At 41.3% G+C, this 25,941-nt stretch overlaps 1 protein-coding gene across 1 annotated transcript in view; it reads right to left on the bottom strand.

Moving 5' to 3' along the window:
• The window catches only part of GFRA2 (GDNF family receptor alpha 2), a 65,422-nt gene extending 40,524 nt beyond the window's left edge, over positions 1-24,898 (bottom strand). The window contains exon 1 of the mRNA XM_077262136.1: positions 24,666-24,898. Within this exon, the coding sequence (XP_077118251.1) occupies positions 24,666-24,723 (58 nt within the window). The 5' untranslated portion in view covers positions 24,724-24,898. The remainder of the gene's footprint in view (positions 1-24,665) is intronic.
• Positions 24,899-25,941: the final 1,043 nt, after the last annotated feature.

Genomic DNA, 25,941 nt, shown 5'->3' on the forward strand with positions numbered 1-25,941 from the left:
AGCTATAGAGTTAGGTTTAGAGCTAGGGTTAGAGTTAATACTAGGGTTAGGTATAGCGTTAGGTTTAGAGCTAGGGTCAGAGTTAATACTAGGGTTAGGTATAGGGTTAGCTATAGAATTAGGATTAGAGTTAGGGTTAGAGTTAATACTAGGGTTAGGTATAGCGTTAGGTTTAGAACTAGGGTCAAAGTTAATACTAGGGTTAGGTATAGGGCTAGCTATAGAGTTAGGTTTAGAGCTAGGGTTAGAGTTAATACTATGGTTAGGTATAAGGTTAGGTTTAGAGCTAGGGTCAGAGTTAATACTAGGGTTAGGTATAGGGTTAGCTATAGAGTTAGGTTTAAAGCTAGGGGTAGAGTTAATACTAGGGTTAGGTATAAGGTTAGGTTTAGAACTAGGGTCAAAGTTAATACTAGGGTTAGGTATAGGGTTAGCTATAGAGTTAGGTTTAGAGCTAGGGTTAGAGTTAATACTAGGGTTAGGTATAAGGTTAGGTTTAGAGCTAGGGTCAGAGTTAATACTAGGGTTAGGTATAGGGTTAGATATAGAGTTAGGTTTAGAGCTAGGGGTAGAGTTAATACTAGGGTTAGGTATAAGGTTAGGTTTAGAGCTAGGGTCAGAGTTAATACTAGGGTTAGGTATAGGGTTAGCTATAGAGTTAGGTTTAGAGCTAGGGTTAGAGTTAATACTAGGGTTAGGTACCGTATAAGGTTAGGTTTAGAGCTAGGGTCAGAGTTAATACTAGGGTTAGGTATAGGGTTAGCTATAGAGATAGGTTTAGAGCTAGGGTTAGAGTTAATACTAGGGTTAGGTATAAGGTTAGCTATAGAGTTAGGTTTAGAACTAGGGTCAGAGTTAATACTAGGGTTAGGTATAGGGTTAGCTATAGAGTTAGGTTTAGAGCTATGGGTTAGAGTTAATACTAGGGTTAGGTATAGCGTTAGGTTTAGAGCTAGGGTTAGAGTTAATACTAGGGTTAGGTATAGGGTTAGCTATAGAGTTAGGTTTAGAGCTAGGGTTAGAGTTAATACTAGGGTTAGGTACCGTATAAGGTTAGGTTTAGAGCTAGGGTCAGAGTTAATACTAGGGTTAGGTATAGGGTTAGCTATAGAGTTAGGTTTAGAGCTAGGGTTAGAGTTAATACTAGGGTTAGGTATAGCGTTAGGTTTAGAGCTAGGGTCAGAGTTAATACTAGGGTTAGGTATAGGGTTAGCTATAGAATTAGGATTAGAGTTAGGGTTAGAGTTAATACTAGGGTTAGGTATAGCGTTAGGTTTAGAACTAGGGTCAAAGTTAATACTAGGGTTAGGTATAGGGCTAGCTATAGAGTTAGGTTTAGAGCTAGGGTTAGAGTTAATACTATGGTTAGGTATAAGGTTAGGTTTAGAGCTAGGGTCAGAGTTAATACTAGGGTTAGGTATAGGGTTAGCTATAGAGTTAGGTTTAAAGCTAGGGGTAGAGTTAATACTAGGGTTAGGTATAAGGTTAGGTTTAGAACTAGGGTCAAAGTTAATACTAGGGTTAGGTATAGGGTTAGCTATAGAGTTAGGTTTAGAGCTAGGGTTAGAGTTAATACTAGGGTTAGGTATAAGGTTAGGTTTAGAGCTAGGGTCAGAGTTAATACTAGGGTTAGGTATAGGGTTAGATATAGAGTTAGGTTTAGAGCTAGGGGTAGAGTTAATACTAGGGTTAGGTATAAGGTTAGGTTTAGAGCTAGGGTCAGAGTTAATACTAGGGTTAGGTATAGGGTTAGCTATAGAGTTAGGTTTAGAGCTAGGGTTAGAGTTAATACTAGGGTTAGGTACCGTATAAGGTTAGGTTTAGAGCTAGGGTCAGAGTTAATACTAGGGTTAGGTATAGGGTTAGCTATAGAGATAGGTTTAGAGCTAGGGTTAGAGTTAATACTAGGGTTAGGTATAAGGTTAGCTATAGAGTTAGGTTTAGAACTAGGGTCAGAGTTAATACTAGGGTTAGGTATAGGGTTAGCTATAGAGTTAGGTTTAGAGCTATGGGTTAGAGTTAATACTAGGGTTAGGTATAGCGTTAGGTTTAGAGCTAGGGTTAGAGTTAATACTAGGGTTAGGTATAGGGTTAGGTTTAGAGCTAGGGTAATAAAATAGTTGCATAAAAAATAAAAAGGGAGAAAAAAAGAGAAAATTTCATGTTATGCAAAAAGCAGAAAATAACTAGAGGGTCAAAAGGCAACTTATAAATACATCAGTATTTCCTTAAAATATAATATTCATCCATGGGGGACAAGAGGTTCAAAACTTGTCTGGGTAAGAAGTGATACTTAGGGGGTGCTAACAGTCCCTGGGTTAGGAAAATCCATGAACCAGGGCACCAGACGTCCTCCATTTGGTAATTTTATTAGTGCAGAAAAATCACAACGTTTCAGCCGTGCAGGGCCTTGATCAAGGGATAGAAAGATATATGCATTTCTATGGCTTGAAAAACCTGCGAGGTCAAAACGTTGTGAGTTTTCTTCACAATTAGGTTACCAAAAGGTGAAGAGGTTCAAGTATAAATTCCTAGGTTAGGGGGGCACAAAAGATTGCCTTGCCCTGGAAGTTGGCTACCCATAATATGCCACTGGTACCATGGGTTGTGTAGGTAACCACAGCTCACCTCCATTGCACTGAATAGAACTGAGCTGCAATACTATGCGTAACCTGTGGCCAGGTGTGGTGCTGTTTTTGAAGATGTTGTAGTAATTTTTTTTTTCTATCGCTGTGCAAGCCTAAAAGTAATGAAAGATATTTTTTTTTCCAACAGAGTGGACTCTGTGTTTTGAGTTTTTCTTTGTAATGATTTACTGTTTACATTTTTGGCTGGATTTTATGCATTTCTTCCAAAATTTGTATAATCCAGTTGCTTATTTATTAGTCAGAGGATTTAGTAGCAATTACAGCTTCTTAATCTAATCTTAGTCTCTATTCTTAGGGTACCGTTACACAAAACGATTTACCAATGATCACGACCAGCGATACGACCTGGCCGTGATCGTTGGTAAGTCGTTGTGTGGTCGCTCGGGAGCTGTCACACAGACAGCTCTCCAGCGACCAACGATGCCGAGGTCCCCGGGTAACCAGGGTAAACATCGGGTTACTAAGCGCAGGGCCGCGCTTAGTAACCCGATGTTTACCCTGGTTACCAGCGTAAACGTAAAATTAAAAAAACACATACTCACATTCCGGTGCCCGGCGTCCGCTTCCCTGCACTCCTCCTGCATCCTGTGTAAGCGCCGGCCAAAGCAGGAGCGGTGACGTCACCGCTGTGCTCTGCTTTCACTTTACGGCCGGCGCTCACAGTCAGTGCAGGGAAGCAGACGGCCAGGGACCTGACGGACACCGGAATGTGAGTATGTACTGTTTGGTTTTTTTTACATTTACGATGGTAACCAGTGTAAACATCGGGTTACTAAGCGCGGCCCTGCGCTTAGTAACCCGATGTTTACCCTGGTTACAAGCGAACGCATCGCTGGATCGGTGTCACACACACCGATCCAGCGATGACAGCGGGAGATCCAGCGACGAAATAAAGTTTCAAACGATCTGCTACGACGTACGATTCTCAGCAGGGTCCCTGATCGCTGCTGCGGGTCAGACACAGCGATATCGTATGGATATCGCTGGAACGTCACGGATCGTACCGTCGTAGCGATCAAAGTGCCAATGTGAGACGGTACCCTTATGAGCATGTCAGGTAGTGGAATCAATGGAAATACCTAAAGTCTGAGACGGCACACACTCCAGCCGTGACCCCAGGGAGGTGCACTATTGACCTCCCTATGGATCAGAGTAAGAGGAGGCTCTACCAGAATCTTCAGGCTGGAAGCTGGAGACGGTGACAACCTCTATAATACTGGAAATTCTCTATCTAAGATATCACATTAAAAATGTGGAATAAAACTGTGGATGAGGTATGTCAGCTAAAAAAAAATGCTGATATAAACCTACCCGTACCTTAAAAGGGGTTTTCGAGAATCAGAGAAACATGGCTACTTTTTTCCAGAATCAGCACAGTATCAGTCTTCTAGTTTGGATATTGCAGATCATGCTAAGCTGCACTACCAGATACATCCTGTAGACAAGTGTGGCGCTGTAACAATGTTGTTCTAATCCGGTCCCCTTTAAATGTTTTCGTAGTAGGAACTCTCCAAGGGTATATGCACAAAAAGCTTTTAAGGGCTTGTTCACACTTTGCAGATTTTGCTGCGGATTTTTCCGCAGCGGATTTGGAAAAACCGCAGTGCAAAACCGCTGCAGTTTTCACTGCGGATTTTCCTGCGGTTTCTTCTGCGGATTCCTCTGCGGGTTTTCAACAGCACTTTCCTATTGGTGCATGTTGAAAACCGCTGCGGAATCCGCAGAAAGAAGTGACATGCTCCTTCTTTTTTTCCGCAGCAATTCCGCATGGTTTTTTAAAGGATTTTCCGCAATGTGGGCACAGCGGTTTTTGTTTTCCATAGGGTAACATTGTACTGTACCCTGCATGGAAAACTGCTGCGGATCCGCAGCGTCAAATCCCCTGCGGATCCGCAGCAAAAAACGCAAAGTGTGAACATAGCCTAAGGAGGTTTTGGAGCACAAACTGAACAGAAACTCTCCAAATCCGCCTAAAAAAAATGCAAAATTTCTCAAAATCTTTTAAGTTCTGCTCTGAAAATTCTGCAAAAAGACTCCAGGTGCACTTACCCCAACCCTCCAATCAAAATCTGTGGCTTTACAGGGGGGATTTTCATATGCAGTGTTTTGCTGCTTTTTTCTCCAGCCAAAACTTGCTCTCTTGGCAGGAATAAAAAAACTGCTTTCAAAAGACCTGTTTTTGACATGTTTATTGGGTGCGGATTACATATGTGCTTTGTCTACAGTACATGTTTAATAAAGTTTGTTTCATACAGCAAAAATGCTTCGAAAATGCAGCGAGAAATGCCATTGCTTTTTTTTGCAGCATTTTTTTCACGCTGCCATTGCTTTCTATGAATGAAAAAAAAAAACACTGAAAGAATTGAAGTGATGCAGATTTAGAAAAAAAACTCAGTTTCAAATTCAGTCAGGAAAAAAAAACACAAGCGTGGGCTTGAAATTTCTGAAATCTGGTGGCTTTTGCTGAAACTGAAACATAAACATGCTGAAACATAAAAAAAGCGGCAAAAAATGCTGCAAAACCTCAACGTGTGAATATAGCCTATGGATATGTTCATGCTGAATTTTTTTTGCTGAGTTTTAAGAGTGGAAACTGTCCTAAATCCTCCTCAAAAACTTATCTGCCCAAAATTGAGCTAAAAGACTTAAAGGGGTTGTCTAAATCTGCAGTTACACTAGATGACTGTAGACTTGTGAATCCCCGCAGCGCGCGCACTGCACAGTGTCAGGATTCTTCAGGATCTGGTGACCACAAGTATGTAATTTGCGTTCATTTCCATGCATAATAGGTTTTTACATAAAGTTGTTTTTTTTGTTGTAGATTCCTGTTTTTTTTAATGTTTTGAGGTTATGTTTGTTTTTTTAGTTTTTTATAGAGTTCTTGGAACTCAATGCAAAACAAAGGACATCAAATAGTTAATTGCTATTCATAGCACTGCTGCTCTTTTATGTGGCAGAAGGGCCTTCGGGTTCCCTCGGGCACAAGGGCCGGTGGCAAATGCAACCTCTGCACTCCTTGCAGCTACGCCACTGCTCACATTTATTTTTAATGACTAGAAAATAAAGATATAGTCAGAGACGAGTATTTCCAGGGGCTGAAATGTGGATCTGGAAATGTTACTATGAAGTATGAACAGATTATTTTAGTTTAGTATAAGCCAAAATTCCAAGAAAGGAACAGATACACGGATAGTACGTATATGAACATTAATCATTTCCAGTGTAGACGTTAATTACGTGGAACTGCCTGGAATGACTAGAAAGTATCTGGGCCCCAGGGTCCCTGCATGTGGCCTTGGAAATGCGCATCCGCCATAGCGATAGTTACATAGGGCCCCAAATTGTTCCCAAACATCACTAGATCACTAGATCGACAACGCCATATTAGATCCGTCATACAAGAGATTGACCAACTTGAAGTGTGGCCCCCTATAACCAACTTGGCATGAAGTGTTCAATTTCCCTATAGCACCTCCACAGGGGAAAGGAGGTATTACATCGATTTGTCAAGCCTAAAAGGTATGAAAGAGTATATCACTCGAGCAGAAAAAGTCAAAGTCTCACTGTTGGGTCCCACATTTAGAATTGAAGAGATGGTCCCCTATGCTCTCTCCCTTTATTCATCTATGCATTCCAAAGATTTTGGCGCAAACAATTTTCTGAACTCCCAAACTAATTAGCGCACAACACTTCTGGATAGGTCGGCATTGGGCCCTCAAAAACATTTGACACTTGAAGCTTGGGGATCCCAAAGCCATTTCTAGTAATGGTGGCTTCTTATGAGGGCATCTGACCACCCTCACCCACCAAAGTCCTTGTGTAGTCCTACCTGTGCACCCCTTATGACTAAGCCTTTGGGCTTTTCATCACCATATAATCGTATAGTTATTTTATACACAGCATCAATCCTCTTAATTCGTGGATTTTTTTAGTTTGTGGGTTCAGCTATATGAACAGAAAATACGTAAACCACATAGCTCTATGGGCACAATTCATTTTTTTTTAAGTCACTTTTCCTTTTTTTATTCCCTTCTGCTATTAGTTGTTGTTTTTTGCACCACATTATTCAAAATGGCAATTGTGCTTAAGGAGTTTGGCAGAAAATAAATACAAATGTTCTTTATTTTTGTTCTTTACCTCTTTATGCGCTTTTTTTTTAGAGCAAAAAGTCGCGATTTTATCTGGCGTACATAAAAAAAAGTCGCAATTGATGAATCGGCTGCAGAAATCAGAAAAACAAGAACCACACTCACATTGGGAAAAATAAAAAAAAATAAACAAGTGAGCACGTGTAAAACAGACATAAAAAGGAGAACATCCAAAAACTAAACAAAAGAGGCGCTATTACAATAATGTCAGAAATGTTGCTTTTGGTAGTCTTCCCGGCTCCAATTAGTGTGGACTGTGACCAAATAAGATTTATCTAAATATGTGAAACTGAAGAAAACGCAAGCATGTCTTCACATTGATACATCCAGTGCTGATTTCCGAGGACAGAGGAGTCAATGAGCAAGACCACAAAGCCCTTGACCTACATAGATTGGCAAAGATTTGTGATGTGATCCTTTTTCGCATGGTAAGTCAATTACAGGAAAGAGAGGAATAAACTTCCAGAGCTATTTAGCATGTAATTAGAATAAGGTGAATTAAATAAATGCTAGATATGTTTTACTAATTCAGGAACAGCTCTCTCCCTGTCAGATCTCACCATATTTGTTGCTGGTCACCATCTTTCTGTCACAGACAGATGAACCATCTAAGTTTTGTTTGTCCATTGTCTGGACCTAGTAGATGAGAACATAATAGTTCATGTTCACCACCTTCCGCCCTTTGGTCATTAAGAAGATCTTGGTCTTGGTTTCTTGGACCCTTTTGGTTCGTGTTTACCATCTTCATCTCCATGTCAGATAGGACCATCCTTGTTCATGGTCACCATCTTCCTATCACTGACAGATGGGACAATTTAGATTTTTTTCACCATCTTTTTCTCTCTGGCAGATGGGACCATCTTAGTTCCTGTTGACCAGCTTCCTGTTGCTGGAAAAAGTACCATCTTGGTCTTTGGTCACTATGTTCCTCTTTGACAGAGTGGAGCATCTTGGTCACTGATCACGACCTTCCTCTCCCTGTCAATTAAGAGCATATTTGTCCCAGGTCATTATGTTTTTTTTCCCTGATAAACTGAACCATTTGGTCTTTGTTCACTATCTTTCAGTGATATATGGGACCATTTTGGTCTCTCATCATTATGTTCCTCTCTCTGGCAGGTTGAACCTTCTTGGTTCCTAGCCACCATTTTCCTCACCCTCACGGATGAGACCATCTTACTGTGTACCATCATCTGGTCACTGTTTTGCCTTCTCAGACTAATAATGGGACCATAATGGTCCTTCATGACTATGTTCCTCTTTCTGGCAGATTGAACCCTCTTGGTTTTTGATCACCATCTTCCTAACCCTTAAAGATGGGTTCATCTGGCTGTTCACCATCTTCCTTTCTCTGACCGGTGGGACCATATTGATCCTATGAATAAATCTTTCACTCGCTGGAAGGTGGGATCATCTTGGACCTTGGTCAAGATTTTCCTCACCCAGACTGATGGAACAATCTTGCAGGACATGGGACCAAAAGTGAAGATAGCACATGAATACCTACCTAATTGTTGTATCTTAAGATCTCCATACTTTTAAGCCATGGCCTACATTGCTATACTCAGATCTACTATTTTTGAAGCCTTTACTAATTAGTAATACAATCTTAATCTGTTTGACTCTCTGTAGGCATTGGTTTTCACCACCACTTCTCACCTTAAAACTTCATTATCAGGATCATAATGCACATAACTAATATGGCACATCATTCTCACTCTTCTCACCTTTCTCACAAACATTCATTAAGGAAGAAAGCTTAAAGGGAACGCGGCGAGATTGAATAACATTAGTGCTTAGTCTGATTGGTGAGAAGAGTAAAGTTATTAGTACATTATGCTAAAATATTAGACTCATCATTACTAATTAAAGTAGAGGAGGATTGTGGATAATTTTCTAAATACTTAGGACACTGTGAATAATGCACTATCTACACAAGGGGGAAAATCAGACCCAGCAATTAAATATTCAAGTGATTGAACATTAATTTTGGTCATCTGCTTTAGACAAACCCTCCTCTGAACCCTTGGACAGGATTAGAAAAACATGGCTGCTTTCTACCACAAAAGGCACCACAATTGTCAGCTGACTGAAGTCAATAGGGTTGAACTGCAATATCACACACAACCTATAGACAAGCCCTGCGCTGTTTTTCTGATTCTGTACACCCCCAGTTAACATCCTTTATAACATACAAAGACTATAATGTAGATATGAACAATTCAATTCACAAAGCTGTCATGCTGTAACGGTCTTCGGTAAGGAAGGGGGGCCTCAAACTGTCCCTGGAACTGGGACCCTAGCTATCCCTGTCCCGGGGGTACGTTAGACCTTACTATGCTCCTGGTAATCCCTGATCTGTCCCCTCCGCCACCCCATGAGGATGAGGCATAGGACAGAAATGTAAGGTTAACAAGACATAATGACAAAACAGGCATTACAGAAAACCTCTATCATACAAAAGTACCAACCAACAATAGGGAGGAGGGTAGGAACAGGGAGGAATAAACTAAATGGCAACAGGGACCTGGAGATAAACTCACATGTACTACAGAAAACCACAGAACACTACTACAACAATTCTACTCCAACCAGTTAGCTTTAGCACAGGAAGACAAATCTTTCACCAGCAGGGACAAGAAGGTCTGACCAGTTATTATAGGAAGAGGTAATGACCAGATCAGAAGCAGCTGAAATGGAGCTGCATGTTTCTGACCAGCGTAGAAAGAACCAGGGGAAACTAAATCTATTTCATATGGGACACAAATCACATCAATCCCTTGATTAGGGCAGTGGGAATGAAATTGATCATCTCTATGATGATGTACATCATAGATCAGAGTCCTGCAAAAGTTAGTTAATTTTTAGTACTGTGAATCCTGAAGACAAGCTGGGGTTTTCATTTATAGGGGGTTACTGGTAGCAGGCATGAGTATGGGTCAGAGAATTAGGAAGATCTGGATTGGACAAATGCGCAAAGATTGGGCAGAACTATAAGGAGCAAGATGAGGGTGATGGTAGCGCTCATCTGTAAAAGTTGTGCAAGGACACAAACACCTGTAGAAGCCTGATGTGCCATAGTTGCAGCCCCATGGCTGGAAAAGAGTGTTGTCCAGATAACAGTTTGGCGAAGGGGAGATTATCACAATGTACAGGATGTACTCACGGAAAGGATGAGATTCAGAGAGTATAAACATGGTTTTTTATTCAACCAATTTGATTTTGGTGTCAAACCAGCATCTTTTTCGATGTAAAAAGAACAAGAATTACTTAGTGTTTACCTTGAGAAAGTGTTATGATCCGGTGACCCTGGAGCCACATGTGACTATCTCTGGAGTTGGTGGTACCTGTACTGACCGCAATCCTAATACTGACATTGCAACTAGAAGTAGCCGTGGGATGTCCCTAACATGGCCTAGACACCTCGACACAGCCGGAGGACTAAATACCCCTAAAGATGGAAATGGGAAATCCTATCTTGCCTCAGAGCAGAGCCCCCAAAGGATAGACAGCCCCCCATAAATATTGACTGTGAGTTTAAGAGGAAATACGTACACAGGCAGAAAAGACAGAGTTTAGCAAAAGAGGCACTACTAGCTTAAATAGAAAAGGATAGGACAGAGTACTAAGCGGTCAGTATTAAAACTCTAGAAAAATCCACAGCAGAATATACTATCTACTACATCTTACTAAAGACATAGGATGTATATCTGCATCTCCAAAGAATCCAGCATGACAGAAAAATCCAAACATGTCTAAGCTGGACAAAAACACATTAGATAGCACTGCACATAAAAGCACACTGCATGCGTGCTGCAGAGAACAAAAAACAAGACACTTATCTTAGCAGAAATGTCAGCAGGGCAAGTGGAGCCAGACAGAGATGCAATCCCTCCAAGATACAATGGACATCTGGCAGGGATTGATGGATCCTACAAACCTAAATACCTAATAGAACTGCAATAAGCAGAAACACCTGCCCAGCTTACAATCCAGAGACCACTGCACTACCACTAGCAACCACCGGAGGGAGCCCAAGAGCAGAATTCACAACAGAAAGGCACCAGTCTGGCACTGAAACGCGTTGGGCGAATAAAAAACCTTGTGTATACTCTTCGGATCTCATCCTTTCTGTGAGCGCAGTCCACGCATCATGATAATCTTCACTTTCCCAAACAGTCCAGAGAATTAGACATTTTAGAGAGATGGGCGAATTGATTCTATGCGAATCTAATATATTTTTAGGAATTCGCTGAATCTGATGAATTTGAACAATTTGAGACTGTTAAAAAGTGTCACTGCCTTCAGCAAATTAATTTGCAGGATCTTAAACCAGCAGCCACCTCAGTAGTCCTGTGCTGCTGGACCAGAGCCCAGCGAACCTCTGCCTACCTGTTGTCATCAATGACTCATCTTCTAATCTGTCCTCCTAGCGCACTATCATGCCTTCTTCGCAGCTTCAAGGATGACGACGCACTGGACCAACTATTCAAAAGAAGTGCTGGGAATACTGTCAGGTGGGATGTAGTTCACAGATCACTGGTATGATGGTCATAACAAAGTGGATGCTAGACCAGGGTGTTACAAAACATTTTGCTCAACTCTACCACCACCATTTTACAGATTGTAGAAGTTTGCATCAACCAAGGAAGTATCACATGACTTTGGGAGAGGACGGGCCTGTAATGCCTTACAGCTATCACATCACATGATATAGCCCAGCCAATCAGGAGGGACAATCGTAGCCTGTATAAAAGTAGAGGCAGGGAATGCAGCAGCAATTTAATGGTGAATGTGGGGAGTGAGAGGACAGCACAGGTTACAGCTTAGCAAGAGAGAATACCGTAAAACACTGAAGAAACTACAGATAGTGTGTGAATAAGTGTAGTATATTAGGAAAAGAGAATAGTGTCCTAATACACATTCTCCAGAGCAATTGGAATATTTTGAATACTTTCGATTTGCAATTAATCAAATTTACTGGGAAAGTTTGAGTAAGCTAGTGAATTCCAATTTCAATGATTCGCTCATCTCTAGTCTACTCTCATGTGCAATTTTTTTTCTTTCATTTATAGAAATAGATTTAACAGTTTTCGCCCCCACTCTTTTTACTAATCCTGTCCACTTTTTTTTAAAAAAAATGGTGGGGCTAAGGCTGAAGGGCAAAAAGTTAAATAATGCTTGCAACTTATTTTTTTTTACAACAGTTTTCTGCTGTGCAAGAATGATAAATTCCCCTCTTGGATAGTCTAAAGCTGTGCCGAGTTTATTATTATTGTGCACTTTTTAAAAAGTTTGACTCAATTTGCTGCAGTGACCCTTTTTTTGTTTAGGCTGCGTACAAGACACTAGTATTATTTTATCTGCAGTTTGCTTGGAGAATTCTGCATGGTCCTTCTGACACTAGGACCCAGTGGCCACCTCCCCTGGCTCTAATGGTCACACCTGGATCTGGGTGTTTATAACTCCCAACTTGCTGTGATATTTTCTATTTCCATTTCCCTGTTGAGGCTTGAAGCTGCAGCATTAGGCTAGCGTCTTCTTTGGAATTTGGAGGACGTTGGTGTTTTGGTCTACTCAAGCTAAGTGTTCCCTTGGGTTGTGAATCCTAGCTGTCTTTAGTGGTAGTGGAGATTGACTAGTGCTCATCCTATCCTTCTGGAGCAGGGATTATCACCAGGGTCAGGAAGGGAATAGGTATCCTGCTCGGCGATAGGTACGGAACCTATAAAGGGACAATAGGGCAGACGGTGACGTTAGAGCTGTCTAGGGGTCTCCACTCTCCTGTTCCCCTATTGTTTGGTTCCCTTTCCCTTATCCCATCATGTTGCACTTAGCCTTTCCTTCACGTTGCATGACAGTTAACTCCAGAGATCAGTCTCTGCAGCCTCCTTCTCTGGCAGCCATCTCCCTCTGCTCCAGTGTACATCAGTTACCATCGCAACCCAGCCTGCACTTCTGATATTATAAGATACAACCTTATTGGCTAACTCAGGTGGGAATATGCCATCTGAGTATTCAGGTAGTTTCCATCCTAGTCACTACCACAGCATTTGGCTTTTCTACTTGCTCTATTGTGTGACACATTACAAATCCAGCTTTACACCTGGACTCTGCTGCATATATCTCAAAGTGAGAAAGTGAGTCTCCTGACAAACTCAACTTCGCTGTTCAGCTGGGCTTTGCTTCATCTATTCATGCTATTCTAATGTAGCCATTCGTTTACCTAAATCCGCTATTCCAAGGTGCCTGTCCATATACTTAGCATTGCTTTTCCAAGGACCTTGTCTGCACATTCAGCTCTACTGTTCCAGAGTGTCTATCCTCATATTTAGCTCTACTTTCCCAAGGTGTATGTCTGCATACTTGGCTCTGCTGTGCCAAGGTGCCTGTCCACTCAGCTCTGCTTTTCCACAGATAAAATACCACACAAGACACCCAGCTGCGTTGTTCTATGACCATGTTGCTGTCTATCATGCTCACCTCTGCTATTTCAATACTTTGAGTGCAATCCATCCCAACCATATCTGCTATTCCACATTGCTCCAGATGCTGTCCAGCACCCACAGGTCGGCTGTTCATCTCTGGTCCATGCAGCTCCTCCAGACCTACGACTTAGTGAATCCACCTCACCATGTGAGCTATAACAACTTTGTGCCTAGGCGGTATATGCTGTGTTAAACAGTTGCTACCCTTAGACGTATAGCGGCTGTTTTACTGTTCTGTTCTGCTATTCACAAGTCTGTGTGAGAGTAACCTGCAAGTGCTGTACCTCTTCAGAGACTGTAACTATAAAGCTGGTACAAACTAATGTGATCTTAACCACCATATTATGTGCCTGCCAGTGTGAAAAGAAAGCTTTTTCAAGGTCTGTGACTTTGCAGTGGGGTACAGTGCACCCACTTTAGTTTACATTTTTAGAAAAAAACAGAAATGCTGTCAATAAAATGCCATGTTTGGGACTTTGAGGATAATTTTTTTGTGTTTTTTTTTTTAAGTTACTACATTGCATTTCGGTTCTCCGCTGCAAAATTCAAATACAAGTTTGCTATGCAAACCCATATGCTACAAAAGAAATATTTAGAACATTAGTCACATCAAAGAGCAAGAATTCCATATTTCTGATCTTAGCAGTTCCGCTAATCGCCCTCTACACAACACATGTTGTCCCTGGATACCCGGCAATATATTATGTCAGTGAATGAGCGTATTCTGTGTGTCCGTCCGGGGCTTGAATTATCATGTCTGTGCCGTGTTTTCGCAGACAGCTCTTTTCTTTGTCCGCGTTCTTCAGTTAGTGCCTACATTAGGCACATTATCAGCTTTGCATAGACAAATAATAAGTCAGAGGGTCACAGCCATTAGTAAGGTTACAGCCATACTGATTGCATCACATATCAATCGCTCTAGTACGGAATATTCTACTCTGCATCCAACTCGGTGGGCTCATACCCAATCTATAGGATTCATATATTAGGGAATCTGACATGCAGCAATTGTCCAAGAATGTGTGTTATGGGAATCACTTAGTTTAGTTGCAGGGGGGTCTCTGATAATAGAGGGAGGAAGCTGCAGGGAAATCATATTCCCCATACTGTCTGTGAAACGCGTTAGTTACAGGAGATATAATCTACTAAGTATTTAGTCAGCCACCAATTGTGCAAGTTCTCCCACTTACAAAGATGAGAGAGGCCTGTAATTGACATCATAGGTAGACCACAACTATGAGAGTCACAATGAGAAAACAAATCCAGAAAATCACCTTGTCTGATTTGGCAAGATTTATTTTGCAAATTATGGTGGAAAAGAAATATTGGTCACCTAAAAACATGCAAGATTTCTGGCTCTCACAGACCTGTAACTTCTTCTTTAAGAGGCTCCTCTGTTCTCCACTCATTACCACAAAAACACTAGTACATGCCCTTATCATCTCCCGCCTTGACTACTGCAACATCCTACTCTCTGGCCTCCCCTCTAGCACTCTGGCACCTCTCCAATCCATCCTACACTCTGCTGCCTGACTAATCTACCTCTTTCCCCGCTACTCCCCAGCCTCTCCCCTATGCCAAGCCCTTCACTGGCTTCCTAGTGCCCAGAGACTCCAGATCAAAACTCTTACTATGACATACAAAGCCATCCACAACCTGACTCCTCCATACATCTGTGACATGGTCTCCTGGTACTTACCTACACACAACCTCTGATCCTCTCAAGATCTCCTTCTCTACTCCCCCCTTATCTCCTCTTCCCAAACCGAATCCAAGACTTCTCCCGTGCTTCCCCCATACTCTAGAACTCTCTACCCCAACATATCAGACTCTCGCCTACCACGGAAACCTTCAAAAAGAACCTGAAGACTCACCTCTTCCAACAAGCCTACAGCCTCCAGTGATCCTCACCCTACTGAACCACCGCACGACCAGCTCTACCCTCTCATAGTGTATCCTCACCCATCCCCGTAGACTGTGAGCCCTCGCGGGCAGGGTCCTCCCTCCTTATGTACCTGTGTGCCTTGTTTTTTGCTCATGTTTATTGTATTTGTCTATTTTTGCCCCCTTTTCACATGTAATAAATGGCGCTATAAAAATGTATAATAATAATAATAATAGGTATCAAAAAGAAAATGTAACAAAGGAATTGCTAAATGTTGGTGAGGGTATCCATAATATTCAGTGAGCATAAAATATATATCTATATAGAGTAAAAATAAAAATAATAATAATAATGATCATACCACCAAACAGCCTGACTAAAGTGAGACTACGTGGACAATCGGAAAATAACATAAGGCTAAAAGAGGCGAAAAAAAAACGATCATATAGTCCAAAAGTAGAAAGTTTATTTATTAAATACAGGCAGAAATAACTGGACAATAAGCAATGGTAGGAAAAATAGACAAATACTAAAAGGGACACACATGCAGGGATATGCAAAAGGACCACTACTATGTAAAATTATAAAGAAATAAAGATAATGTACATACTGTACAATTACTCAGAAATAAATATGCACAGGTGGCGATTAGAAAAAGTGCTTAGTGCAGTATGGCAAAAAAAATATTACAACGAAGAAAAGTGAATAGTCTGTTGTGAACAAATCAAAAAATATAAAAAGTGTTAGTAAAGTGTAGTAAATACTATTGCCATGGTATAAAAAACTGTGTATGTCATAAAGTGACTAGAGCAACATAATAGCAGTACTGGATGGAGGTGTAAAATAAGGTGCCGTTAAAGCATCAAGAATTGTGTACAGTAATAAGGCCAAAGATAGGTAATCACTTACAGAGTAGTGTGGCACATTAGCTCCTGGATGGCGTGCACCCCAACGCGCGTTTCAGCACGCTGCCTTTGTCGCCCCCTGACGAAATGTGGATGGGTCTTTCAGCATAATAATGATCCCGAGCACACCGCCTGGGCAATGAAGGAGTGGCTTCGTAAGAAGCATTTCAAGGTCCTGGAGTGGCCTAGCCAGTCTCCAGATCTCAGCCCCATAGAAAACCTTTGGAGGGAGTTGAAAGTCCATGTTGCCCAGCGACAGGCCCAAAACATCACTGCTCTAGAGGAGATCTGCATGGAGGAATGGGCCAACATACCAACAACAGTGTGTGCCAACCTTGTGAAGACTCACAGAAAACGTTTGACCTCTGTCATTGCCAACAATGGATATATAACAAAATATTGAGATGAACTTTTGTTAATGACCAAATACTTATTTTCCACCATGATTTGCAAAATAAATCTTGCCCAATCAGACAAGGTGATTTTCTGGATTTGTTTTCTCATTGTGACTCTCACAGTTGTGGTCTACCTATGATGTCACTTACAGGCCTCTCTCATCTTTATAAGTGGGAGAACTTGCACAATTGGTGGCTGACTGAATACTTTTCCCCCCACTATATGTCAGTGTGAACTGCCATATATTAACACTACTGTATAGTGGGACACTAGCAGCAGTCTGTATTTTGCTGATATTCCCGTATTATAATATCATTTTTAAGTATCCTAATAGGGAGCCCTGAATTTATAAAGATAGGCGTTCTCCTGGACTTGGGAGACTCAGTCACTAAGATACAGGTAGGAGGTAATCAGGACAATAAAACCGCTCTGGAATGGGGCATACGGGTGTTTTTGCCTGGTAGTGCAACTTATCCCATTGCCACTGTTTTCTCTAAGGCTGTCCATACTTTGTTAATAACTGTCGACTGAACTAGGTCAACAACTATTGCTCCTGTCCCCCACCCCATATACATGCATGCTCCACCGGTTCTAATGATGATGTGTATAAGTTGCAGCCAGACACCTTTAGAGGTGGCCTATCAACATGAGGATTAAAGGATCAGGCATGTTGAAATCTGACATGCCCGATCTTTATTTTGGGGGACAGTCAGGACACCTTCTTACATACTGGATGGGTGTGTAGTCTCACCAAAAAAAGAATGGAGCAGCAGGATGTAGCAGCTGTGCCACTCAACTCCACCTGGCCATGGAGGGAACCAGGGGAGAACATTTGGTAGCGTTCACACAGGCAATGTGGTTTGGTCCCAACAGGTGCAGTTTTATTGCTTTCATTGAACTCCAAGGGATTCAAAACCAGAAAAACAGCCTCTTCTGGTTCATTTAGCAGAGCACATATATGTCAGTGCAGGCTTCCCCGAACAGATTACGGTCCATTCTCCGGGAGCAAACTTCACACACAGAAGGCACAATCCCATCAGTCACGGTATCCCCTTCAGCCAGAGCTCCAGCAGCTTCCAGCGCCAAAAAGAAGTGTTCAACTCCGGGCACAGTTCACACTGAACCGACTGCAGCTTCCACAAGTTACTCTACAGCTCCAACACACAGACTGCTCAGCTTTCCTAGCTGACCCATGCAGTTTCCATTTACAGAGAAACCCCAGCTCTTCTCTCTTTCAGCTGCAGCTCACATTTTGGCTGGTCACTCACCAACAGCACACTCGTCTCTACTCCATCCAGCAGACTGACACACCCCAAAGTGAACACAGGACCTGGTTCTAGTAAAAAGCTAGTCATGTGCATCTCATCAAGACATGCAGAGCTAGGGCATAACCCTGTCCCACCTAGCTCTGCTATAGTACCCATAATGATATAATAACCGTCACCTATAAATCCAGTGGAAAGTGCATAATTTATACAGACTGCAGCCTAATGGAAGCACAAGCCTAGATTCTATGTGTAAGTTCCATTGAACCCTGCAATGATTCAGTTTTCTGGAATTCCCACACAGTTTACATTTCATTTCTGGAGGTCCCTTCATTAACTGATATATCTTTACAGCAGTCAGTACTTTGCCTGATACAGAGCTCACAATCTCCTGAAATATCTTACATTGTAACAGCTCCCTCTGCTTCACTTCCCTTCTGTGAGAAATAGAAGCAAGGATACAAAGGGCTTTGTATACAAATTTCCAGTGTGGAGAGAGGGGAAAGCATGTATAGTCTCAGGGAAGGCAGAAAAAAAAAGACTATAGAGAAGGAGGTAAGCACATGAAGAATAAATGAGTGCAGGATAGAAGCTGTGCTGATATGTGAGCTAATGAAGATATCAGGTAGGCAGCACAGTGGCTCAGTGGTTAGCACTGCAGCCGGGGGTTCAAATCTCACAATATTTGCAAGGAGTTTGTATGTTCTCCCCGTGTTTGCGTGGGTTTCCTCCGGGTTCTCCGGTTTCCTCCCACATTCCACAGACATACTGATAGGGAATGTAGATTGTGAGCCCCAATGGAGACAGTGATTATGAAGCATGTAAAGCTCTGTTGAATTAATGGAGCTATATAATTGAGTAAAATAAATAAATAGCAGCAACCTGGATATTCACAGACCTCACATCCAGCCCGTATTACTTGGAGGGACACTCCCACGCATGAAAAATCAGAAAATTTATTCAAACTACATATCAGCGGATCCATAAATGGATAAAGGTATGCAGATTGCAGACTGAAGCCTGCTGCGATTTTATTAACTAAAGGAAACCACTAACAAATGTAAAAGAAATCTTCCAGGTTAAAGGTTGGCTTTAAAGATAACATAATGATTACCTACATCCACCACTAGAGGGAGCTCTCACATACTGTGTGATTATTGAGTCCAATGTACAGTGTATGCTGCATAGCTCCCCCTAGTGGCTGCTTCAGGAAGCCAGATTGTTATATTTTTAAATTCTGTGTGTATGTAGAGGATCTGGAGCTCTGTATCAGGAAAACAAAGCACTAAATACTAAAAAATAAAGACATTAAAATGCAAATAATTATTGATTAAAAAAAATGACCCAATGATACAAGGCGAAGGAATTTGTAATCACAACCAGTGATAGAGCAATGTGATGGTAAAAACTACTGAAAGGCGCGAGAGACCTGACGTTACACAAGGAGCAAAGATTACATCCACCGCAGACCTACAGAGAGGATATTACAGGCATGTATACAGTGGACGGCTCATAAAAAGACGTAAAACGGGCAGATCATAGTGAGGGGATGAATAACTTATCCCTGGACTCTAGTGGGGATGAATACATAATAACTTACACCAATGGACGATACCAGGGGAAATGCAACATTACGTCATAAAGCATAAAATCGGAATTCGGCCGGGGATACAACACTGTGCGAAGCATTTAAAGGGGATGTCACTGCAACTGAAGGCAGGAAGATAGACGGGGGGTAAAAGCCAGGGGTTGGAAGTCACTTATATGTCATATTTTACAGGTATAAAGACCAATCCTCTAATAAAGTGATTTGCAAAGTTTCATAACTTTTCAAGCCAAACAAAATTATATAAAAGTGAAAGTTTAGTTACACTGAAGGTGGACTGCGAATAACTGATCGGAAGGGAGCTGGGTTCCCAATAGCCCACCGTACAGCTGCCTCCTCTCAGCCATCGCACCCTCGGGATTGCTCACAACAGCCAGACCCTAAGGGTCCCTTTCCACTTGCGAGGAAAACGGACGCGTGCAATCCGATAAAAAATCGGATTGCACTCGGACCAATGTTAGTTAATAGGTGTCTTTTGATTTGCGATTTTTTTCTCAGCCGAAATCGGACTGAGAAAAATCTGGATCGGCTGAGAAAAAAATCGCAGCATGCTGCGTATTGCTGCGATTCTCGGACGAGACTCGCCAATGCAAGTCAATGGGTGCGAGAAAAAAATCGCACAGCACTCGCACCATGCGATTTTTACGCACCGGTGTCCTTTGAAAAGCCGGTAATTCAGCGCGGTGTACAGTAAAATCACACTGACAGGTTAGAATAGAGTAGATATATACACATAGAATAGGTATATATACATATATATATATATGTCAGTGAGACACCTATATATGTATATTTATATTTAATGCAGCACTAGATAGCATTAAAGCCGCTAATTCAATTGCCGGCTTCTCATTTCTCCTGCACAAACCCGACAGGATATGAGACATGGTTTACATACAGTAAACCATCTCATATCCCCTTTTTTTTGCATATTCCACACTACTAATGTTAGTAGTGTGTATGTGCAAAATTTCAGCGCTGTAGCTGCTGAAATAAAGGGTTAAATGGCGGAAAAAATTGGCGTGGGCTCCCGCGCAATTTTCTCCGCCAGAGCGGTAAAGCCAGTGACTGAGGGCAGATATTAATAGCCAGGAGAGGGTCCATGGTTATTGGCCCCCCGTGGCTAAAAACATCTGCCCCCAGCCACCCCAGAAAAGGCACATCTGGAAGATGCGCCTATTCTGGCACTTGGCCACTCTCTTCCCACTCCCTGTAGCGGTGGGATATGGGGTAATGAAGGGTTAATGCCACCTTGCTATTGTAAGGTGACATTAAGCCAGATTAATAATGGAGAGGCGTCAATTATGTCACCTATCCATTATTAATCCAATTGTAGGAAAGGGTTAAAAAACACACACACACATGATTTAAAAGTAGTTTAATGAAATAAACACAGCGGTTGTTGTAATAATTTATTGTTCTCTCAATCCATCAGGAACACCCTCGCTTGGAAAAATAATAACCGCACAAGATACATACCTTCTGATGTCCGATCATGTCCCACGAGGTAATCCATCTGAAGGGGTTAACTAATATTACAGGCACGAGCTGCGATAAACCACTCACTGGTGCCTGTAATCCCCGGGTGCTGAAAGGAAAGCAGGATCTGTACTTACATTGAGTCGCGGTGAGGCGCCCTCTGGTGGATGTTCTCATAAACTGCAGCCTGGGAACTTTTTCCCACGCTCCAGGTCATATGAGGACATCCACCAGGGGGCGCATCACCGCGACTGAAGGAAATGTAGGTCAATGACCTACATTTCATTCATTCGCCGGGGAATTACAGGCACGGAGCACAGCTGCATTAGCAGGGCTCCTGCCTGTAATATTAGTTAACCCCTTCAGATGGATTACATCGTGGGACGTGATCTGACATCTGAGGGTATGTATCTTGTGCGTTTATTATGTTGCCAAGCGAGGGTGTTCCTGATGGATTGAGAGAGCAATAAATTATTACAACAACCGCTGTCTTTATTTCATTAAACTACTTTGTAATCATGTGTGTGTGTGTTTTTTAACCCTTTCCTACAATTGGATTAATAATGGATAGGTGTCATAATTAACGCCTCTCCATTATTAATCTGGCTTAATGTCACCTTACAATAGCAAGGTGGCATTAACCCTTCATTACCCCATATCCCACCGCTACAGGGAGTGGGAAGAGAGTGGCCAAGTGCCAGAATAGGCGCATCTTCCAGATGTGCCTTTTCTGGGGTGGCTGGGGGCAGATGTTTGTAGCCACGGGGGGGCCAATAACCATGGACCCTCTCCTGGCTATTAATATCTGCCCTCAGTCACTGGCTTTACCGCTCTGGCGGAGAAAATTGCGCGGGAGCCCACGCCAATTTTTTCCGCGAGTTAACCCTTAAATTTAATAGCTACAGCACCCAAATTTTGCACGTACACACTACTAACATTAGTAGTGTGGAATATGCAAAAAAAAGGGGATATGAGATGGTTTACTGTATGTAAACCATGTCTCATATCATGTCGGGTTTGTGAAGGAGAAATTAAAAGCCGGCAATTGAATTAGCGGCTTTTATGCTATCTAGCGCTGCATTAAATATAAATATACATATATAGGTGTCTCACTGACATATATATATGTATATATACCTATTCTATGTGTATATATCTACTCTATTCTAACCTGTCAGTGTGATTTTACTGTACACCGCGCTGAATTGCCGGCTTTTCAAAGGACACCGGTGCGTACAAATCGGACAGTAATACGGATGTCATACGGATGATGCGATTATAAAAAACGGATGATGCGATTAAAAATCGCATTGTACTCGCATGACACTCGCATGAAAATCGCATACGTTCCATCCGTTTTTTCGGTCCAGATTACGGACCGTTTTTTATCTCGCAAGTGGAAAGGGACCCTTACACACAAATCCGACATTCATGGTATGGGAAGGACGGCGAGGTATCAACTGGCCGTAAGTCTCCTGACCCGAACACAACAGCCTCAGTACTGTCTGCCTCTTGGGTCAGGAAATCTGTGACCGGTCCGTACATCGCGGTCCGTACGTGTGACGCCGGACCAAGATCTCCATCAGGTCAACATCTGCCCAAGGCTCCGTCACACTTGTGTCCCAACAGATCTGATGGACTTAGAATGGAGCAGATCAGATCTCAGCTTTGGCTCCGGAATGATTGATGTCAGCAGTAACGCTGCAGACAATCCAGGCTCCAAATCCTGACAACTGGTATGGACAGATATAGATGATAGATAGATAGATAGATAGATAGATAGATAGATAGATAGATAGATAGATAGATAGATAGATAGATGATAGATAGATAGATAGATAATAGATAGATGATAAATAGATATAGATAGATAGATAGATAGATAGATGATTGATAGATAGATAATAGATAGATGATAGATAGATAGATAGATAGATAGATAGATAGATAGATAGATAGATAGATAGATAGATAATAGATAGATGATAAATAGATATAGATAGATAGATAGATAGATGATAGATAGATAGATAGATAGATAGATAGATAGATAGATAGATAGATAATAGATAGATAATAGATAGATGGATAATAGATAATAGATAGATGATAGATAATAAATAGATGATAGATAGATAACAGATAGATATAGGTGTGACCACACATAAAAGTCAGCAGTAAATCAACAGCTGTTTTACATGCAGATTTAGTACAGATTTTGTCACTGATTAGTCACCAGTTTACTCTGTATTACATGGGATGTAATCAGTGGTATAAATTGGCAGAAGTTGCTTGATATTATTAAGCGGCTGCACACTGTACACACAGTATATATATATATATTATATATATATATATATATATATATATATATATATATATATATATATATATACCGGGATATACACACACCTACTGCACTGTATATAATACATCACACACTGGCTTCTGCTCCAACAGTCTGGAGAGCACAATATCTGCTCATCCTGGGCGGACAGGACACAGGACTGAGTGTATTATATTATATTACAGTATATTGCCTCCAAACTATAGATAATATTAGCATCAAATACTGAACATTTCCCTCACAGGCCCCTCACCCACTCCAGTTATATACATCCACCCCGGGCTAAATACAGACACTAATGGCTCTCAGGCTGTGATCATAATTATACAAAGGTCACACTATGATACACAACATATAAGAGGTTTATCTAAAGGTCTGCAACACTCGTGTGTATACTGTATATACGCCATGCACAACTTCTAACAACATAGAGAGAGAGAGATCATTGATAGATAGATAGATAGATAGATAGATAGATAGATAGATAGATAATATATAGATAGATAAAAGATAGATAGATAATAGACAGATAGATAGATAGATAGATAGATAGATAGATAGATAGATAGATAGATAGATAGATAGATAATAGATAGATAGATAATAGATAGATATATAAGATAGATAATAGATAGATAATAGATAGATAGATAATAGATAATAGATAGATAGATAATAGATAGATAGATAATAGATAAATATATAATAGATAGATAATAGATAGATATATAATAGATAGATAGATAATAGATAGATAATTGATAGATAGATGACAGAGTAGATGGATATATATAGATAGATAGATGAAATCTATAATAAATAATTAGGTGCAGTATAGATATTTTTGGGAAAAATTGAGAGGATAGCGGCACACCACTGATGAAAAAATGAAAAAAAACGTATTCAGGCATAACAAGCCATATTAAAAACATGAAAAACCTTACACGTTTCAGGTGCGTGCAGCACCTTAGTCATAGGAATACATTTTTTTCCATTTTTCCATCAGTGGTGTGCCGCTATCCTCTCTATTTTTCCCGTTTTCTGTGCCCACCAGCCTTGCGAGCACCCACCTGCCTCCTGATTTGGCTCTACCCATTTGGTGTTGCATGTGGATCCCGTTGAAGCTCCCAGACCTCCTTCTCCTATAGATATTATCATAGATAGACTATAGATATTCTAAGTGATGTTTCGGCAAAGATAGAGGGATACAGATGTTATAATGACAGATAACATAGAATAGATAGATAGATATAAACGATGATTAGATAGAGATAGATACAGTACAGCTATTACAAGATATAGATAGATGATAGATAGATAGATAATAGATAGATAATAGATAGATAATAAATAGATAGATAATAGATAGATAATAGATAGATAGATAATAGATAGATAGATAGACACATTCTTTAGCCGTCATTCACACTTGCAGTACCAGCGCAGCTGTATCTCCCACCCATGATAAACTTCAGCCATGATGCTCAGTGTCTCTCACCCCAGAAGAGGAGGCTGTGCGGGAGGTGGGCGGCCAGCAGCATCTTCAGACGTCCCATGGACCAGATCCTCTGCTCAGGAGCCTAATATCCCGGTGCTCCTGGTCCTTGTAGTGCCCCGTCGGTGCGCTCCTCTATGTGTGGGATCCGATGTCAGACATCCTTTACAGGGTAAAAGAGCTGATGGCAGGAAATCCAGGAGCGGAGAGATGCTGAGTGCAGGGATTTAGCTCCTGAAAGAAGGAGAGGGACAGGGGAAGAGTTTGTGTGAGATGGGGAGGACGTCCAAGAGGTGCTGATCACTGGAGAGGAGGGAGGAGAAGGATGGGAGAGACAAGAGGGAAGAGACTATAAAGGGGCGAGAAGAGGCTGAGTGTCCGCAGACAGAGGCAGATGGAGCTGAGAGGAGCCGGCGATGCTCAGAGATGAGTTTGTCATTGGTCCCCAATCACTGTAAACTTTTATCTGGGAATTCAGCCCCAAATATGACTAATGTTCCCATACCGGTCACTATGGCCAATAACGCCGCATACACCACAAGATGTATGAATATTACGCCGGAAATCTATCTGCTGCCATGATACTTTTCTAGTGTAAAGACAGTGAAGAAGTCCTCAATCTGTTATATAAGAGATGGAAGAAATCTCCACAATCGTTAACAATCGTCTTCTCCACTCCTAAAAGATTTACGTATGTGTGATGACAAACTCAGCTCTGCTACATGTACGGAGAGAGATGACCTCAGATGTAGCAGAGGTGAATATATCACCAGACAATGATTGCTCCTGCCTGGGATTATCTTCACCAAGAAAGTTATTGTAATGAACGAAGTGTAAGAATCTACTAACAAACTCAGCACTGCTACATCGGAAATATAAGTATAAGGATGAGGAAAGATCTAGGTGAGGTACCGGCTTACAGAGAGAGGGGGGTTAACAGACCTGCTGGCGATTATAGGAAGGATATGGAATGGATCCTATAGGGAGATTGGATGAAATCCGGTATACATACAGTGACATGTAAACGTTTGGACACCCTTGGTCAAAAATACTGTTATTGTGACTAGTCAAGCAAGTTGAAGATGAAATGATATCTAAAAGGGTTCAAGTTATTAAAGATGACACCTGTCCTTTGTATTTTAGGGAAAAAAATAAAATATTTATTTTCTTCTTTTACATTTTAAATATTACAAAAAGGAAAATGGGCTAATGCAAAAGTTTGGGCACCCCTGTAGATTTGTGTCCTCAGATAACTTTGAACAAGGTTTCAGACCTTACT

The sequence above is a fragment of the Ranitomeya variabilis genome, chromosome 5 (assembly GCF_051348905.1).
Source record: "Ranitomeya variabilis isolate aRanVar5 chromosome 5, aRanVar5.hap1, whole genome shotgun sequence".
In the NCBI taxonomy this organism is placed as follows: domain Eukaryota; kingdom Metazoa; phylum Chordata; class Amphibia; order Anura; family Dendrobatidae; genus Ranitomeya; species Ranitomeya variabilis.